The sequence below is a fragment of the Oncorhynchus gorbuscha genome, unplaced genomic scaffold (genome assembly GCF_021184085.1).
Source record: "Oncorhynchus gorbuscha isolate QuinsamMale2020 ecotype Even-year unplaced genomic scaffold, OgorEven_v1.0 Un_scaffold_1628, whole genome shotgun sequence".
Classification (NCBI taxonomy): domain Eukaryota; kingdom Metazoa; phylum Chordata; class Actinopteri; order Salmoniformes; family Salmonidae; genus Oncorhynchus; species Oncorhynchus gorbuscha.
Window position 1 is genome coordinate 61,163 of NW_025746353.1, and position 20,845 is coordinate 82,007.

At 47.0% G+C, this 20,845-nt stretch overlaps 2 protein-coding genes across 3 annotated transcripts in view; one reads left to right on the forward strand and one right to left on the reverse strand.

The window, feature by feature from the left end:
- Nucleotides 1-901: 901 nt before the first annotated feature.
- Nucleotides 902-19,227, reverse strand: LOC124023559 (translation machinery-associated protein 16-like). 2 transcript variants are annotated; one of them, XM_046337938.1, is made up of 7 exons: nucleotides 18,883-19,227; nucleotides 17,528-17,637; nucleotides 17,396-17,433; nucleotides 11,918-12,002; nucleotides 2,197-2,345; nucleotides 2,064-2,106; nucleotides 902-1,254 (listed from the first exon to the last, which is right to left on the reverse strand). In XM_046337938.1, the coding sequence occupies exons 1-7, from the start codon at nucleotides 18,883-18,885 to the stop codon at nucleotides 1,032-1,034; spliced, it is 651 nt and encodes a 216-aa protein (XP_046193894.1). In that variant the 5' UTR covers nucleotides 18,886-19,227; the 3' UTR covers nucleotides 902-1,031. The 2 variants fall into 2 exon arrangements, with proteins under 2 accessions (XP_046193894.1, XP_046193895.1); XM_046337939.1 differs by lacking the exon at nucleotides 18,883-19,227 and adding an exon at nucleotides 17,761-18,169.
- Nucleotides 18,926-20,845, forward strand: part of LOC124023558 (H/ACA ribonucleoprotein complex non-core subunit NAF1-like) — a 37,993-nt gene continuing 36,073 nt past the window's right edge. The window contains exon 1 of the mRNA XM_046337937.1: nucleotides 18,926-19,147. The gene's annotated coding sequence lies outside the window, so the exon portion shown is untranslated. The remainder of the gene's footprint in view (nucleotides 19,148-20,845) is intronic.

Genomic DNA, 20,845 nt, shown 5'->3' on the forward strand with positions numbered 1-20,845 from the left:
AGAGAATTAGAGAGAGCATATGTGGGGTGGCCAGTCCTCTTCTGGCTGTGCCGGGTGGAGATTATAACAGAACGTGGCCAAGATGTTCAAATGTTCATAAATGACCAGCATGGTTGAATAATAGTAAGGCAGAACAGTTGAAACTGGAGCAGGAGCATGGCCAGGTGGACTGGGGACAGCAAGGAGTCCTCATGTCAGGTAGTCCTGGGACATGGTCCTAGGGCCCAGGCCAGTTGAAACTGGAGCAGCAGCATGGCCAGGTGGACTGGGGACAGCAAGGAGTGTCATGTCAGGTAGTCCTGGGGCATGGTTCTAGGGCTCAGGTCCTCCGAGAGAGAGAAAGAAAGAGAGAAGGAGAGAATTAGAGAACGCACACTTAGATTTACACAGGACACCGAATAGGACAGGAGAAGTACTCCAGATAAACAAACTGACCCTAGCCCCCCGACACATAAACTACTGCAGCATAAATACTGGAGGCTGAGACAGGAGGGGACAACCTGACTGAATACAACCTGGATACAACCTGACTGGGTACAACCTGACTGGGTACAACCTGGATACAACCTGACTGGATTCAACCTGACTGGGTACAACCTGACTGGATACAACCCGTATAGTGGAGTTACTGACTGGACACAAACTAGCCATGTTCAAGACAACTCAGAACCTCAGAGTAAAGATGTGCTTACTTTTATTTTGCGGAGAGCTTCCTATTGATCCTCTGATCTCATCTTTCTATAAAGGGTTTCCAGGTTGAACATTTCAGAGTTTCCTAGTTCCAAGTTGCCTTGAACACAGCAACGGACACACTGATTTCTATGTTTAGAGAGTATCTTCAATGAAACAGAACAACAGTTTCGGTCTGTATTTAGGTTTATTAGATGTCTGTATTGGGACACACACACACACACACACACACACACACACACACACACACACACACACACACACACACACACACACACAGGTTGTCTTAACCCCAGTCAGGTAGGATGGCTGACATCCCCAGAGTTCTAACATGCAAAGCATTATGGGGCATCTTCCTGGGCGTCTGAATCTGAGTCCTTCATTAAGGCCTCCTCCTCCTCTCCTCTGGCGGTCTCCTCCTCCTCTCCTCCAGCGGTCTCTTCCTCCTCCTCCTCTCCTCCAGCGGTCTCCTCCTCCTCTCCTCCTCCTGTTCTGTCCGTCCCTCGGGAAGAGAACTTCCTCATCTTGATGTTGGGAAGCTTCTTTAGATCGCCGCTCCACTCCCTGAAACCAACCAATCACAGATCAAAACCACGGAATCATCCAATCCCAGCTCAGAACAATGGAATCATCCAATTGTCCAATCATCCAATCATAAAGAAAACGGTCTGAGAGACGTGTGACTGAGACAGAACTCTGCAGTGTCTGAGAGACGTGTGACTGAGACAGAACTCTGCAGTGTCTGAGAGACGTGTGACTGAGACAGAACTCTGCAGTGTCTGAGAGACGTGTGACTGAGACAGAACTCTGCAGTGTCTGAGAGACGTGTGACTGAGACAGAACTCTGCAGTGTAAGAGATGACTAGTCAGACACTCCACTATAAATAAACTTGGGGACATTTCCTGCTGAGCCTTTAGATAACACTGAAACGACTGTTTGTACAAGCTGCGGTGGCATGGGCTTTGTCTCATGAGTAGAAGGTAATGACGTAGGCAGTGACATCACTAAGATATATGACTGCAGGACTAATAAAACAACTCAAATCCTTTTCTATTTTGCAGAAATTACATGCGTGCCCTGTTCCCTCTGTCAACTTCTGTCTGCAATTGCATTAATAAAGGTTTTTTAAAGATATCGTCTGAACGCTAATTTCACCAATGAGCCAATGATTGACAAGGAACAAGGAACGAACCACAACAGAATCAACCAATCAGGTGAGAGAATGTATCAGAGGTAAAATGTAACGAATAGAGCTGTTTTTCATGAATCATCACAGCTCTACTGGCAACAACCAATCAGATCACAGCTCTACTGGCAACAACCAATCAGATCACAGCTCCAGCGAGAGTTGGGTTTTCATTGGTCGTCTCACCTGAAGGTCTTGAGATGTTTAGAGTTGATGATGTCTGGAATCTCTGAGGAGAGAAGAGGAACACACTGTCAGGGTTCTGTGTGTGTGTATCACCGTGTGTGTGTGTGTCATTTTGTGTGTATGTGAGACTGACCGAAGCCGTTGCCATGGTACAGAGCGGTCTCTCGCTCAACAGTCTGTTTGATGACGGTCTCCCTGCTGCCATGGAGACGACCCTGACGACCTTTGATCCCGTTCACCAGCTCTATCTGGTCCAACTCCCCGTCAAACCTCTGCAGGTACCTACACACACATAAACACAGACACACACACGTTTTAAACACTTTATTTGAATCCACCAATCACATGTACAAAAAAAAGTATCCAAACATTTCAAAAGTCCCTGTCTGCATGTCCCTCGAGGGTACAGGAAACACCTTCTCCAAGAAGCTAGGCTGCCCACTACAGCTGAACAGAGCAGTAACCTAGCCAACTGCTTTGCCCTAGTCCCACGACAGCTGAACAGAGCATTACCTAGCTAACTGCTTTGCCCTAGTCCCACTACAGCTGAACAGAGCATTACCTAGCTAACTGCTTTGCCCTAGTCCCACTACAGCTGAACAGAGCAGTAACCTAGCTAACTGCTCTGCCCTAGTCCCACTACAGCTGAACAGAGCAGTAACCTAGCTAACTGCTCTGCCCTAGTCCCACTACAGCTGAACAGAGCATTACCTAGCTAACTGCTTTGCCCTAGTCCCACTACAGCTGAACAGAGCAGTAACCTAGCTAACTGCTCTGCCCTAGTCCCACTACATCTGAAACAGAGCAGTAACCTAGCTAACTGCTTTGCCCTAGTCCCACTACAGCTGAAACAGAGCAGTAACCTAGCTAACTGCTCTGCCCTAGTCCCACTACAGCTGAAACAGAGCAGTAACCTAGCCAACTGCTTTGCCCTAGTCCCACTACAGCTGAACAGAGCAGTAACCTAGCCAACTGCTTTGCCCTAGTCCCACTACAGCTGAACAGAGCAGTAACCTAGCTAACTGCTTTGCCCTAGTCCCACTACAGCTGAACAGAGCAGTAACCTAGCTAACTGCTCTGCCCTAGTCCCACTACATCTGAAACAGAGCAGTAACCTAGCTAACTGCTTTGCCCTAGTCCCACTACAGCTGAAACAGAGCAGTAACCTAGCTAACTGCTCTGCCCTAGTCCCACTACAGCTGAAACAGAGCAGTAACCTAGCCAACTGCTTTGCCCTAGTCCCACTACAGCTGAACAGAGCAGTAACCTAGCCAACTGCTTTGCCCTAGTCCCACTACAGCTGAACAGAGCATTACCTAGCTAACTGCTTTGCCCTAGTCCCACTACAGCTGAACAGAGCATTACCTAGCTAACTGCTTTGCCCTAGTCCCACTACAGCTGAACAGAGCAGTAACCTAGCTAACTGCTTTGCCCTAGTCCCACTACAGCTGAACAGAGCATTACCTAGCTAACTGCTTTGCCCTAGTCCCACTAAAGCTGAACAGAGCAGTAACCTAGCTAACTGCTTTGCCCTAGTCCCACTACAGCTGAAACAGAGCATTACCTAGCCAACTGCTTTGCCCTAGTCCCACTACATCTGAAACAGAGCAGTAACCTGGCTAACTGCTTTGCCCTGGTCCCACTACAGCTGAAACAGAGCTGTAACCTAGCTAACTGCTTTGCCCTAGTCCCACTACAGCTGAAACAGAGCATTACCTAGCCAACTGCTTTGCCCTAGTCCCACGACAGCTGAACAGAGCATTACATAGCCAACTGCTTTGCCCTAGTCCCACTACAGCTGAAACAGAGCAGTAACCTAGCTAACTGCTTTGCCCTAGTCCCACTACATCTGAAACAGAGCAGTAACCTAGCTAACTGCTTTGCCCTAGTCCCACTACAGCTGAAACAGAGCAGTAACCTAGCTAACTGCTCTGCCCTAGTCCCACTACAGCTGAAACAGAGCAGTAACCTAGCCAACTGCTTTGCCCTAGTCCCACTACAGCTGAACAGAGCAGTAACCTAGCCAACTGCTTTGCCCTAGTCCCACTACAGCTGAACAGAGCAGTAACCTAGCTAACTGCTTTGCCCTAGTCCCACTACAGCTGAACAGAGCAGTAACCTAGCTAACTGCTCTGCCCTAGTCCCACTACAGCTGAAACAGAGCAGTAACCAGCCAACTGCTTTGCCCTAGTCCCACTACAGCTGAACAGAGCATTACCTAGCTAACTGCTTTGCCCTAGTCCCACTACAGCTGAACAGAGCATTACCTAGCTAACTGCTTTGCCCTAGTCCCACTACAGCTGAACAGAGCAGTAACCTAGCTAACTGCTTTGCCCTAGTCCCACTACAGCTGAACAGAGCATTACCTAGCTAACTGCTTTGCCCTAGTCCCACTAAAGCTGAACAGAGCAGTAACCTAGCTAACTGCTTTGCCCTAGTCCCACTACAGCTGAAACAGAGCATTACCTAGCCAACTGCTTTGCCCTAGTCCCACTACATCTGAAACAGAGCAGTAACCTGGCTAACTGCTTTGCCCTGGTCCCACTACAGCTGAAACAGAGCTGTAACCTAGCTAACTGCTTTGCCCTAGTCCCACTACAGCTGAAACAGAGCATTACCTAGCCAACTGCTTTGCCCTAGTCCCACGACAGCTGAACAGAGCATTACATAGCCAACTGCTTTGCCCTAGTCCCACTACAGCTGAAACAGAGCAGTAACCTAGCTAACTGCTTTGCCCTAGTCCCACGACAGCTGAACAGAGCATTACCTAGCCAACTGCTTTGCCCTAGTCCCACTACAGCTGAAACAGAGCAGTAACCAAGCTAACTGCTTTGCCCTAGTCCCACGACAGCTGAACAGAGCATTACCTAGCTAACTGCTTTGCCCTAGTCCCACTACAGCTGAACAGAGCATTACCTAGCTAACTGCTTTGCCCTAGTCCCACTACAGCTGAACAGGGCAGTAACCTAGCTAACTGCTTTGCCCTAGTCCCACTACAGCTGAAACAGAGCATTACCTAGCCAACTGCTTTGCCCTAGTCCCACGACAGCTGAACAGAGCATTACCTAGCTAACTGCTTTGCCCTAGTCCCACTACAGCTGAACAGAGCATTACCTAGCTAACTGCTTTGCCCTAGTCCCACTACAGCTGAACAGAGCAGTAACCTAGCTAACTGCTTTGCCCTAGTCCCACGACAGCTGAACAGAGCATTACCTAGCTAACTGCTTTGCCCTAGTCCCACGACAGCTGAACAGAGCATTACCTAGCTAACTGCTTTGCCCTAGTCCCACGACAGCTGAACAGAGCATTACCTAGCTAACTGCTTTGCCCTAGTCCCACTACAGCTGAAACAGAGCAGTAACCTAGCTAACTGCTCTGCCCTAGTCCCACTACAGCTGAAACAGAGCAGTAACCTAGCCAACTGCTTTGCCCTAGTCCCACTACAGCTGAACAGAGCAGTAACCTAGCCAACTGCTTTGCCCTAGTCCCACTACAGCTGAACAGAGCATTACCTAGCTAACTGCTTTGCCCTAGTCCCACTACAGCTGAACAGAGCAGTAACCTAGCTAACTGCTTTGCCCTAGTCCCACGACAGCTGAACAGAGCATTACCTAGCTAACTGCTTTGCCCTAGTCCCACGACAGCTGAACAGAGCATTACCTAGCTAACTGCTTTGCCCTAGTCCCACGACAGCTGAACAGAGCATTACCTAGCTAACTGCTTTGCCCTAGTCCCACTACAGCTGAAACAGAGCAGTAACCTAGCTAACTGCTCTGCCCTAGTCCCACTACAGCTGAAACAGAGCAGTAACCTAGCCAACTGCTTTGCCCTAGTCCCACTACAGCTGAACAGAGCAGTAACCTAGCCAACTGCTTTGCCCTAGTCCCACTACAGCTGAACAGAGCATTACCTAGCTAACTGCTTTGCCCTAGTCCCACTACAGCTGAACAGAGCATTACCTAGCTAACTGCTTTGCCCTAGTCCCACTACAGCTGAACAGAGCAGTAACCTAGCTAACTGCTTTGCCCTAGTCCCACTACAGCTGAACAGAGCATTACCTAGCTAACTGCTTTGCCCTAGTCCCACTAAAGCTGAACAGAGCAGTAACCTAGCTAACTGCTTTGCCCTAGTCCCACTACAGCTGAAACAGAGCATTACCTAGCCAACTGCTTTGCCCTAGTCCCACTACATCTGAAACAGAGCAGTAACCTGGCTAACTGCTTTGCCCTGGTCCCACTACAGCTGAAACAGAGCTGTAACCTAGCTAACTGCTTTGCCCTAGTCCCACTACAGCTGAAACAGAGCATTACCTAGCCAACTGCTTTGCCCTAGTCCCACGACAGCTGAACAGAGCATTACATAGCCAACTGCTTTGCCCTAGTCCCACTACAGCTGAAACAGAGCAGTAACCTAGCTAACTGCTTTGCCCTAGTCCCACTACATCTGAAACAGAGCAGTAACCTAGCTAACTGCTTTGCCCTAGTCCCACTACAGCTGAAACAGAGCAGTAACCTAGCTAACTGCTCTGCCCTAGTCCCACTACAGCTGAAACAGAGCAGTAACCTAGCCAACTGCTTTGCCCTAGTCCCACTACAGCTGAACAGAGCAGTAACCTAGCCAACTGCTTTGCCCTAGTCCCACTACAGCTGAACAGAGCAGTAACCTAGCTAACTGCTTTGCCCTAGTCCCACTACAGCTGAACAGAGCAGTAACCTAGCTAACTGCTCTGCCCTAGTCCCACTACAGCTGAAACAGAGCAGTAACCTAGCCAACTGCTTTGCCCTAGTCCCACTACAGCTGAACAGAGCATTACCTAGCTAACTGCTTTGCCCTAGTCCCACTACAGCTGAACAGAGCATTACCTAGCTAACTGCTTTGCCCTAGTCCCACTACAGCTGAACAGAGCAGTAACCTAGCTAACTGCTTTGCCCTAGTCCCACTACAGCTGAACAGAGCATTACCTAGCTAACTGCTTTGCCCTAGTCCCACTAAAGCTGAACAGAGCAGTAACCTAGCTAACTGCTTTGCCCTAGTCCCACTACAGCTGAAACAGAGCATTACCTAGCCAACTGCTTTGCCCTAGTCCCACTACATCTGAAACAGAGCAGTAACCTGGCTAACTGCTTTGCCCTGGTCCCACTACAGCTGAAACAGAGCTGTAACCTAGCTAACTGCTTTGCCCTAGTCCCACTACAGCTGAAACAGAGCATTACCTAGCCAACTGCTTTGCCCTAGTCCCACGACAGCTGAACAGAGCATTACATAGCCAACTGCTTTGCCCTAGTCCCACTACAGCTGAAACAGAGCAGTAACCTAGCTAACTGCTTTGCCCTAGTCCCACGACAGCTGAACAGAGCATTACCTAGCCAACTGCTTTGCCCTAGTCCCACTACAGCTGAAACAGAGCAGTAACCAAGCTAACTGCTTTGCCCTAGTCCCACGACAGCTGAACAGAGCATTACCTAGCTAACTGCTTTGCCCTAGTCCCACTACAGCTGAACAGAGCATTACCTAGCTAACTGCTTTGCCCTAGTCCCACTACAGCTGAACAGGGCAGTAACCTAGCTAACTGCTTTGCCCTAGTCCCACTACAGCTGAAACAGAGCATTACCTAGCCAACTGCTTTGCCCTAGTCCCACGACAGCTGAACAGAGCATTACCTAGCTAACTGCTTTGCCCTAGTCCCACTACAGCTGAACAGAGCATTACCTAGCTAACTGCTTTGCCCTAGTCCCACTACAGCTGAACAGAGCAGTAACCTAGCTAACTGCTTTGCCCTAGTCCCACGACAGCTGAACAGAGCATTACCTAGCTAACTGCTTTGCCCTAGTCCCACGACAGCTGAACAGAGCATTACCTAGCTAACTGCTTTGCCCTAGTCCCACGACAGCTGAACAGAGCATTACCTAGCCAACTGCTTTGCCCTAGTCCCACGACAGCTGAACAGAGCATTACCTAGCCAACTGCTTTGCCCTAGTCCCACTACAGCTGAAACAGAGCAGTAACCTAGCTAACTGCTTTGCCCTAGTCCCACGACAGCTGAACAGAGCATTACCTAGTTAACTGCTTTGCCCTAGTCCCACGACAGCTGAACAGAGCATTACCTAGCCAACTGCTTTGCCCTAGTCCCACTACAGCTGAAACAGAGCAGTAACCAAGCTAACTGCTTTGCCCTAGTCCCACGACAGCTGAACAGAGCATTACCTAGCTAACTGCTTTGCCCTAGTCCCACTACAGCTGAACAGAGCATTACCTAGCTAACTGCTTTGCCCTAGTCCCACTACAGCTGAACAGGGCAGTAACCTAGCTAACTGCTTTGCCCTAGTCCCACTACAGCTGAAACAGAGCATTACCTAGCCAACTGCTTTGCCCTAGTCCCACGACAGCTGAACAGAGCATTACCTAGCTAACTGCTTTGCCCTAGTCCCACTACAGCTGAACAGAGCATTACCTAGCTAACTGCTTTGCCCTAGTCCCACTACAGCTGAACAGAGCAGTAACCTAGCTAACTGCTTTGCCCTAGTCCCACGACAGCTGAACAGAGCATTACCTAGCTAACTGCTTTGCCCTAGTCCCACGACAGCTGAACAGAGCATTACCTAGTTAACTGCTTTGCCCTAGTCCCACGACAGCTGAACAGAGCATTACCTAGCCAACTGCTTTGCCCTAGTCCCACTACAGCTGAAACAGAGCAGTAACCAAGCTAACTGCTTTGCCCTAGTCCCACGACAGCTGAACAGAGCATTACCTAGCTAACTGCTTTGCCCTAGTCCCACTACAGCTGAACAGAGCATTACCTAGCTAACTGCTTTGCCCTAGTCCCACTACAGCTGAACAGGGCAGTAACCTAGCTAACTGCTTTGCCCTAGTCCCACTACAGCTGAAACAGAGCATTACCTAGCCAACTGCTTTGCCCTAGTCCCACTACATCTGAAACAGAGCAGTAACCTGGCTAACTGCTTTGCCCTGGTCCCACTACAGCTGAACAGAGCATTACCTAGCCAACTGCTTTGCCCTAGTCCCACTACAGCTGAAACAGAGCATTACCTAGCTAACTGCTTTGACCTAGTCCCACGACAGCTGAACAGAGCATTACCTAGCCAACTGCTTTGCCCTAGTCCCACTACAGCTGAAACAGAGCAGTAACCTAGCTAACTGCTTTGCCCTAGTCCCACGACAGCTGAACAGAGCATTACCTAGCCAACTGCTTTGCCCTAGTCCCACTACAGCTGAAACAGAGCAGTAACCAAGCTAACTGCTTTGCCCTAGTCCCACGACAGCTGAACAGAGCATTACCTAGCTAACTGCTTTGCCCTAGTCCCACTACAGCTGAACAGAGCAGTAACCTAGCCAACTGCTTTGCCCTAGTCCCACTACAGCTGAACAGAGCAGTAACCTAGCTAACTGCTTTGCCCTAGTCCCACTACAGCTGAACAGAGCATTACCTAGCTAACTGCTTTGCCCTAGTCCCACTACAGCTGAACAGAGCAGTAACCTAGCTAACTGCTTTGCCCTAGTCCCACTACAGCTGAAACAGAGCATTACCTAGCCAACTGCTTTGCCCTAGTCCCACTACAGCTGAACAGAGCAGTAACCTAGCTAACTGCTTTGCCCTAGTCCCACTACAGCTGAACAGAGCATTACCTAGCTAACTGCTTTGCCCTGGTCCCACTACAGCTGAACAGAGCAGTAACCTGGCTAACTGCTTTGCCCTAGTCCCACTACAGCTGAACAGAGCATTACCTAGCTAACTGCTTTGCCCTAGTCCCACTACAGCTGAACAGAGCAGTAACCTAGCTAACTGCTTTGCCCTAGTCCCACTACAGCTGAAACAGAGCATTACCTAGCCAACTGCTTTGCCCTAGTCCCACTACAGCTGAAACAGAGCAGTAACCTAGCCAACTGCTTTGCCCTAGTCCCACTACAGCTGAACAGAGCATTACCTAGCTAACTGCTTTGCCCTAGTCCCACTAGAGCTGAAACAGAGCAGTAACCTAGCCAACTGCTTTGCCCTAGTCCCACGACAGCTGAAACAGAGCAGTAACCTAGCTAACTGCTTTGCCCTAGTCCCACTACAGCTGAACAGAGCATTACCTAGCTAACTGCTTTGCCCTAGTCCCACTACAGCTGAAACAGAGCAGTAACCTAGCCAACTGCTTTGCCCTAGTCCCACTACATCTGAAACAGAGCAGTAACCTGGCTAACTGCTTTGCCCTGGTCCCACGACAGCTGAAACAGAGCAGTAACCTAGCTAACTGCTTTGCCCTAGTCCCACTACAGCTGAACAGAGCATTACCTAGCTAACTGCTTTGCCCTAGTCCCACTACAGCTGAAACAGAGCAGTAACCTAGCCAACTGCTTTGCCCTAGTCCCACTACATCTGAAACAGAGCAGTAACCTGGCTAACTGCTTTGCCCTGGTCCCACTACAGCTGAACAGAGCATTACCTAGCTAACTGCTTTGCCCTAGTCCCACTACAGCTGAACAGAGCATTACCTAGCTAACTGCTTTGCCCTAGTCCCACTACAGCTGAAACAGAGCAGTAACCTAGCCAACTGCTTTGCTCTAGTCCCACTACATCTGAAACAGAGCAGTAACCTGGCTAACTGCTTTGCCCTGGTCCCACTACAGCTGAACAGAGCATTACCTAGCTAACTGCTTTGCCCTAGTCCCACTACAGCTGAACAGAGCATTACCTAGCTAACTGCTTTGCCCTAGTCCCACTACAGCTGAACAGAGCATTACCTAGCTAACTGCTTTGCCCTAGTCCCACGACAGCTGAAACAGAGCATTACCTAGCTAACTGCTTTGCCCTAGTCCCACTACAGCTGAAACAGAGCAGTAACCTAGCCAACTGCTTTGCCCTAGTCCCACTACATCTGAAACAGAGCAGTAACCTGGCTAACTGCTTTGCCCTGGTCCCACTACAGCTGAACAGAGCATTACCTAGCTAACTGCTTTGCCCTAGTCCCACTACAGCTGAACAGAGCATTACCTAGCTAACTGCTTTGCCCTAGTCCCACTACAGCTGAACAGAGCATTACCTAGCCAACTGCTTTGCCCTAGTCCCACTACAGCTGAAACAGAGCATTACCTAGCTAACTGCTTTGCCCTAGTCCCACTACAGCTGAAACAGAGCAGTAACCTAGCTAACTGCTTTGCCCTAGTCCCACTACACCTGAAACAGAGCATTACCTAGCTAACTGCTTTGCCCTAGTCCCACTACAGCTGAACAGAGCAGTAACCTGACTAACCTAATCTAGCTCTGAGCTAAATGCTTGTGTTTCTAGCTCCTACAGTATAGTAACACCTAGTTAAATGCTTGTGTTTCTAGCTCCAACAGTATAGTAATACCTAGCTAAATGCTTGTGTTTCTAGCTCCAACAGTATAGTAACACCTAGCTAAATGCTTGTGTTTCTAGCTCCTACAGTATAGTAATACTGACCTCTCTCTGTGACAGGTGTCCTGTTTGGTGAATATAGACACAGGTACTGACCTCTCTCTGTGACAGGTGTCCTGTTTGGTGAATATAGACACAGGTACTGACCTCTCTATGTGACAGGTGTCCTGTTTGGTGAATATAGACACAGGTACTGACCTCTCTATGTGACAGGTGTCCTGTTTGGTGAATATAGACACAGGTACTGACCTCTCTATGTGACAGGTGTCCTGTTTGGTGAATATAGACACAGGTACTGACCTCTCTATGTGACAGGTGTCCTGTTTGGTGAATATAGACACAGGTACTGACCTCTCTATGTGACAGGTGTCCTGTTTGGTGAATATAGACACAGGTACTGACCTCTCTATGTGACAGGTGTCCTGTTTGGTGAATATTGACACAGGTACTGACCTCTCTATGATGTGACAGGCATCCTGTTTGGTGAACTCTGTCTTCTCAGAGTCCAGCTGGCTCTGAAACCACTGCAGCTTATCACCTACACACACAGACAATAGAAGGTAAGAGGGGGTACACCCTACCGTTGTACTCACCAACACACACTGAATATACTGTGATATGTGGTTGTCTCACCTAGCTATCTGAATATACTAACTACTGTGATATGTGGTTGTCCCACCTAGCTATCTGAATATACTAACTACTGTGATATGTGGTTGTCTCACCTAGCTATCTGAATATACTAACTACTGTGATATGTGGTTGTCCCACCTAGCTATCTGAATATACTAACTACTGTGATATGTGGTTGTCTCACCTAGCTATCTGAATATACTAACTACTGTGATATGTGGTTGTATCACCTAGCTATCTGAATATACTAACTACTGTGATATGTGGTTGTCTCACCTAGCTATCTGAATATACTAACTACTGTGATATGTGGTTGTCTCACCTAGCTATCTGAATATACTAACTACTGTGATATGTGGTTGTATCACCTAGCTATCTGAATATACTAACTACTGTGATATGTGGTTGTCTCACCTAGCTATCTGAATATACTAACTACTGTGATATGTGATTGTCTCACCTAGCTATCTGAATATACTAACTACTGTAATATGGGGTTGTATCACCTAGCTATCTGAATATACTAACTACTGTGATATGTGATTGTCTCACCTAGCTATCTGAATATACAACAAGAGCACCTCCTCCCAGCTGCCCACTGCACTGAGGCTAGGAAACACGGTCTCCACCGATAAATCCATGATTATCGAAAACTTCAATAAGCACTTCTCAACGGCTGGCCATGCCTTCCGCCTGGCTACTCCAACCTCGGCCAACAGCTCCGCCCCCCCCGTAGCTCCTCACCCAAGCCTCTCCAGGTTCTCCTTTACCCAAATCCAGATAGCAGATGTTCTGAAAGAGCTGCAAAACCTGGACCCGTACAAATCAGCTGGGCTTGACAATCTGGACCCGCTATTTCTGAAACTATCTGCCGCCATTGTCGCAACCCCTATTACCAGCCTGTTCAACCTCTCTTTCATATCGTCTGAGATCCCCAAGGATTGGAAAGCTGCCGCAGTCATCCCCCTCTTCAAAGGGGGAGACACCCTGGACCCAAACTGTTACAGACCTATATCCATCCTGCCCTGCCTATCTAAGGTCTTCGAAAGCCAAGTCAACAAACAGGTCACTGACCATCTCGAATCCCACCGTACCTTCTCCGCTGTGCAATCTGGTTTCCGAGCCGGTCACGGGTGCACCTCAGCCACACTCAAGGTACTAAACGATATCATAACCGCCATCGATAAAAGACAGTACTGTGCAGCCGTCTTCATCGACCTCGCCAAGGCTTTCGACTCTGTCAATCACCATATTCTTATCGACAGACTCAACAGCCTCGGTTTTTCGGATGACTGCCTTGCCTGGTTCACCAATTACTTTGCAGACAGAGTACAGTGTGTCAAATCGGAGGGCATGCTGTCCGGTCCTCTGGCAGTCTCTATGGGGGTGCCACAGGGTTCAATTCTCGGGCCGACTCTTTTCTCTGTATATATCAATGATGTTGCTCTTGCTGCGGACGATTCCCTGATCCACCTCTACGCAGACGACACCATTCTATATACTTTCGGCCCGTCATTGGACACTGTGCTATCTAACCTCCAAACGAGCTTCAATGCCATACAGCACTCCTTCCGTGGCCTCCAACTGCTCGTAAACGCGAGTAAAACCAAATGCATGCTTTTCAACCGATCGCTGCCTGCACCCGCATGCCCGACTAGCATCACCACCCTGGATGGTTCCGACCTTGAATATGTGGACATCTATAAGTACCTAGGTGTCTGGCTAGACTGCAAACTCTCCTTCCAGACCCACATCAAACATCTCCAATCGAAAATCAAATCAAGAGTCGGCTTTCTATTCCGCAACAAAGCCTCCTTCACTCACGCTGCCAAGCTTACCCTAGTAAAACTGACTATCCTACCGATCCTCGACTTCGGCGATATCATCTACAAAATGGCTTCCAACACTCTACTCAGCAAACTGGATGCAGTCTATCACAGTGCCATCCGTTTTGTCACTAAAGCACCTTATACCACCCACCACTGCGACTTGTATGCTCTAGTCGGCTGGCCCTCACTACATATTCGTCGCCAGACCCACTGGCTCCAGGTCATCTACAAGTCCATGCTAGGTAAAGCTCCGCCTTATCTCAGTTCACTGGTCACGATGGCAACACCCATCCGTAGCACGCGCTCCAGCAGGTGTATCTCACTGATCATCCCTAAAGCCAACACATCATTTGGCCGCCTTTCGTTCCAGTACTCTGCTGCCTGTGACTGGAACGAATTGCAAAAATCGCTGAAGTTGGAGACTTTTATCTCCCTCACCAACTTCAAACATCAGCTATCCGAGCAGCTAACCGATCGCTGCAGCTGTACATAGTATATTGGTAAATAGCCCACCCATTTTCACCTACCGCATTCCCATACTGTTTTTATACTGTTTTTATTTATTTATTTTTCTGCTCTTTTGCACACCAATATCTCTACCTGTACATGACCATCTGATCATTTATCACTCCAGTGTTAATCTGCAATATTGTATTATTCGCCTACCTCCTCATGCCTTTTGCACACATTGTATATAGACTGCCCATTTTTTCTACTGTGTTATTGACTTGTTAATTGTTTATTCCATGTGTAACTCTGTGTTGTCTGTTCACACTGCTATGCTTTATCTTGGCCAGGTCGCAGTTGCAAATGAGAACTTGTTCTCAACTAGCCTACCTGGTTAAATAAAGGTGAAAAAAAAAGAATACAAACTACTGTGATATGTGGTTGTCTCACCTAGCTATCTGAATATACTAACTACTGTGATATGTGGTTGTCCCACCTAGCTATCTGAATATACTAACTACTGTGATATGTGGTTGTCCCACCTAGCTATCTGAATATACTAACTACTGTGATATGTGGTTGTCCCACCTAGCTATCTGAATATACTAACTACTGTGATATGTGGTTGTCTCACCTAGCTATCTGAATATACTAACTACTGTGATATGTGGTTGTCTCACCTAGCTATCTGAATATACTAACTACTGTGATATGTGGTTGTCTCACCTAGCTATCTGAATATACTAACTACTGTGATATGTGGTTGTCTCACCTAGCTATCTGAATATACTAACTACTGTGATATGTGGTTGTCCCACCTAGCTATCTGAATATACTAACTACTGTGAATTGACAACATGGCAGCATCACAACATGACAACAACATGGTAGCATCACAACATGGTAGCACCACAACATGACAACAACATGGTAGCACCACAACATGACAACAACATGGTAGCATCACAACATGGTAGCACCACAACATGACAACAACATGGTAGCACCACAACATGACAACAACATGGTAGCACCACAACATGACAACAACATGACAACAACATGGTAGCACCACAACATGACAACAACATGGTAACACCACAACATGACAACAACATGGTAGCATCACAACATGGCAACAACATGGCAACAACACAACATGTAGCAACACAACATGACAACAACATGATAGCAACACAACAACATGGTAGCAGCACAACATGACAACATGGTAGCATCACAAAACACAATACAAACACAGACAACAGCACAAAAGGAAGAAGGTAGAGACAACAATACATCACGCAAAGCAGCCACAATTGTCAGTAAGAGTGTCCATGATTGAGTCTTTGAATTAAGCTCTACAACAAAACTTTATCTGTGTTCAACAAGCTTTCTCTGCCCTTAACCTTGTTCTGAACACCTCCAAAACAACGGTCATGTGGTTTGGTAAGAAGAATGCCCCTCTCCCCACAGGGGTGATTACTACCTCTGAGGGTTTAGAGCGGGGTGATTACTACCTCTGAGGGTTTAGAGCGGGGTGATTACTACCTCTGAGGGTTTAGAGCGGGGTGATTACTACCTCTGAGGGTTTAGAGCGGGGTGATTACTACCTCTGAGGGTTTAGAGCGGGGTGATTACTACCTCTGAGGGTTTAGAGCGGGGTGATTACTACCTCTGAGGGTTTAGAGCGGGGTGATTACTACCTCTGAGGGTTTAGAGCGGGGTGATTACTACCTCTGAGGGTTTAGAGCGGGGTGATTACTACCTCTGAGGGTTTAGAGCGGGGTGATTACTACCTCTGAGGGTTTAGAGCGGGGTGATTACTACCTCTGAGGGTTTAGAGCGGGGTGATTACTACCTCTGAGGGTTTAGAGCGGGGTGATTACTACCTCTGAGGGTTTAGAGCGGGGTGATTACTACCTCTGAGGGTTTAGAGCGGGGTGATTACTACCTCTGAGGGTTTAGAGCGGGGTGATTACTACCTCTGAGGGTTTAGAGCTGGGTGATTACTACCTCTGAGGGTTTAGAGCTGGGTGATTACTACCTCTGAGGGTTTAGAGCTGGGTGATTACTACCTCTGAGGGTTTAGAGCGGGGTGATTACTACCTCTGAGGGTTTAGAGCTTGAGATAGTCACCTCATACAAGTACTTGGGAGTATGGCTAGATGGTACACTGTCCTTCTCTCAGCACATATCAAAGCTGTAGGCTAAAGTTAAATCTAGACTTGGTTTCCTCCATCGTAATCGCTCCTCTTTCACCCCTGCTACCAAACTAACCCTGATTCAGATGACCATCCTGCTAGATTACGTAGACATCGTTTATAGATCGGTAGGTAAGGGTGCCCTCGAGCGGCTAGATGTTCTTTACGTTTCGGCCATCAGATTTGCCACCAATGCTCCTTATAGGACACATCACTGCACTCTATACTCCTCTGTAAACTGGTAATCTCTGTATACCTGTCGCAAGACCCACTGGTTGATACTTATTTATAAAACCCTCTAAGGCCTCACTCCCCCTGAGATACCTACTGCAGCCCTCATCCTCCACATACAACACCCGTTCTGCCAGTCACATTCTGTTAAAGGTCCCCAAAGCACACACATCCCTGGGTCGCTCGTCTTTTCAGTTCGCTGCAGCTAGCGACTGGAACGAGCTGCAAAAAACTCTCAAACCGGACAGTTTTATCTCCATCTCTTCATTCAAAGACTCAATCATGGAGAGCCCCCATCCCCGCAGGAGGCCTTTTGCCTTTTGGTAGGTCGTCATTGTAAATAAGAATTTGTTCTTAACTGACTTGCCTAGTTAAATAAAGGTGAAATAAAAAAACAGACATATAATTGGATGAGAGCGCTTCCTACTGCTTGAGCTATGTTGTTGATGCAAATTGAGAAGAGTGTGGGGCCTAGGTTGGAGCCTTGGGGTACTCCCTTGGTGACAGGCTGAGACAGTTCAGTAACAGTCGTACAGTAACAATAGTAAAGTAACACAGTAATAGTAGTAACAGACTGTCAGACTCACCAATGCTGTTGAGACGAGTGGCCTTCTCACTCTTTTGTCTGGAGGCAGAGATACACACTTAACTTTATAAATATATAACAATATACAGGATCCTCTCTGTTCAAAACACAAACCATCTCCCTCCCTCCTTACCTCTCCTTCTTTCCCAGACGTATCTCCTGGCTGGCCAGGTAAGCAGCTTTCCTGCTATAGGGATGACACACCTTCTCCTTCTGAGTTGGTTTACCTTTCCCCGCCTTCGGCTACACACACACACACACACACACACACACACACACACACACACACACACGACTGTTAGAACACTGTCTTGCATTATTCTACACTGAACTAAAATATAAACGGAACATGTAAAGTATTGGTACCATGTTTCATTAACTGAACTAAAAGATCCTAGAAATGTCCATATGCAAGAAAGCGTATTTCCCAGTTAGTGAGTCTTTCTCCTTTGTCAAGATAATCCATCCAGCTGACAGGTGTGGCATGTCAAGAAGCTGATTAAACGGCATGCTCATTACACAGGTGCACCTTGTGCTGAGGACAATAAAAGGTCACTCTAAAATATGAAGTTTTGTCACACAACACCACAGATGTCTGAAGTTTTGAGGGAGCGTGCAATTCACATGCTGAAATTTCCTCCAGGGCTGCTGCCTGAGAATTTAATGTTCATTTCTCTACCATAAGCCACCTCGAACGTCATGTTAGAGAATTTGGCAGTACGTCCAACCGGCATCACAACCGCAGACCATGTGTAACCACGCCAGACCACGTGTAACCACACCAGCCCAGGACCTCCACATCCGGGTTCTTCACCTGTGAGATCGTCTGAGACCAGCCACCCGGACAGCTGATGAAACGGAGGAGTATTTCTGTCTGTAATAAAGCCCTTTGTGGGGAAAACTCATTCTGATTGGCTGGGCCTGGCTCCCCAGTGGGTGGAGCCCTCCCAGGCCCACCCATCACTGTGCTCCTGCTCAGTCATGTGAAATACTTACTTAAAAGCTTAAAATAAAAAAGTAAAATAAGAGTGAAGAAAAGTAAAAAACAAAACAATACTGAGTCTATCTGCGGGGGTACAGGTTAGTCGAGGTAATATGTGGGTAGGGGTAAAGTGACTACGTAATAAACAGCGAGGAACAGCAGCGTAAAAAAATGAGTATTCAATGCAAATAGTGGGGGGATAGAAGCTGTTAAGAAGCCTTAGGACCTGTTTTTTATTGAACTAGGCAAGTCCTAGACTTGGTGCTTGTGAAAGTCACGTGAGATCCATAGATTAGTGCTTAATTTATTTATTTCAATTGACTGATTTCCTAAAATTAACTAACTCATGAATCGTTGAAATTGTTGCATTTTGCGTTAATATTATTTTGCAGTATACATTCACTAGGTTGTAAGAGCGCTATAACATTATATACATCTAGGTTTAGCTAAATATATTTCTACATATATTTCTACATGTTAAGGATGTTAAATAAGTGTAATTTTACCATGTTTTAGTTGTATGTGCGAAGTTTGATCACCGGTTGAAAACACGTGTTCTGTATTGACAACTCCGGCGGATGCTGCTGGTCCGTCGGACAACACTGTCCGTCATTTCCTCCGGCGGCCGAAAGAAAGGTTCCACAACCCGGAAGACAACAAGACCACGTTGTTTCCGAATCAAAACGTGTTGCGAACAGCAGAGTAACGTTACTGAGAGTAGCAGAGAGCAGACTGCCGAGAGAACAGCTTTGTAGCCGTAACTACTGGAACGTAAGTCCATCATCTACACGTTTGCAATATGATAAACAACATTGTAATAATGCCACCGGTACAGTTGTCACTTCTCTTGCGTTCTGTGCAAGCAGTTTGGGTTGCCTGGCTCGTCGCGAACTGTGTGAAGACCATTTATTCAAAGACCGTAATTAATTTGCCAGAATTGTACATAATTATGACATAACATTGAAGGTTGTGCAATGTAACAACAATATTTAGACTGAGGGATGCCACCCGTTAGATAACATACCAAACGGTTCCATATTTCACTGAAAGAATAAACGTCTTGTTTTCGTAATTATAGTTTCCAGATTTTACCATATTAATGACCTAAGGCTCGTATTTCTGTGTGTATTATAATTAAGTCTATGATTTGATAGAGCAGTCTGACTAAGTGGTGGTAGGCAGCAGCAGGCTCGTAAGCATTCATTCAAACAGCACTTTCCTGCGTTTGCCAGCAGCTCTTCGCTGTGCTTCAAGCATTGCGCTGTTTATGACTTCAAGCCTATCAACTCCCGAGATTAGGCTGGCAATACTAAAGTAGCTATTAGAACATCCAATAGTCAAAGGTATATGAAATACAAATGGTAGAGAGAGAAATAGTCCTATAATTCCTATAATAACTACAACCTAAAACTTCTTACCTTGGAATATTGAAGACTCACGTTAAAAGGAACCACCAGCTTTCATATGTTCTCATGTTCTGAGCAAGGAACTGAAACGTTAGCTTTCTTACATGGCACATATTTCACTTTTACTTTCTTCTCCAACACTTTGTTTTTGCATTATTTAAACCAAACTGAACACGTTTCATTATTTATTTGAGGCTAAATTGATTTTATTGATGTATTAAGTTAAAATAAGTGTTCATTCAGTATTGTTGTAATTGTCATTATTACGATTAGAGGTCGGCCGATTAATTAGGGCCGATTTCAGGTTTTCATAACAATCGGAAATCTGTATTTTTGGACACCGGTTTTGCTGAATTATTATTTTTATTTTTTCACCTTTATTTAATCTTTATTTAACCAGGCAAGTCAGTTAAGAACACATTCTTATTTTCAATGACGGCCTGGGAACGGTGGGTTAACTGACTCGATTAATCGGTATCGGCCTTTTTGGTCCTCCAATAATCGGTATCGGTGTTGAAAAATCATAATCGGTCGACCTCTACCCTCCACACCAACATGGGTGGGAACCCAACAAAAGCTTACCGCCACTCCCATCCTCTCCAATCCCATTAACAGCACCATCGTCTCCATAAACAAGTCTCCTCTATCTGACCTGCCGGTCTTCACACGACTCAACACTGCAGGCCAATCAGAGCAGATCACCACTCTGAACAAGTCTCCTCTATCTGACCTGCTGGTCTTCACACGACTCAACACTGCAGGCCAATCAGAGCAGATCACCACTCTGAACAAGTCTCCTCTATCTGACCTGCTGGTCTTCACACGACTCAACACTGCAGGCCAATCAGAGCAGATCACCACTCTGAATCTGACCTACCGGTCTTCACACGACAACACTGCAGGCTAATCAGAGCAGATCACCACTCTGAGCGGTTCCACCTCCTCCACCCTGATTTCGTAACTGAACAGGTTACTGTTCGACTGAGCCATAGATACTAGATGATAGCTACTTTCTTGCTTAGTGGTTGTGTGGGCAGAGAATACAGGTCCAGATTGTACAGAT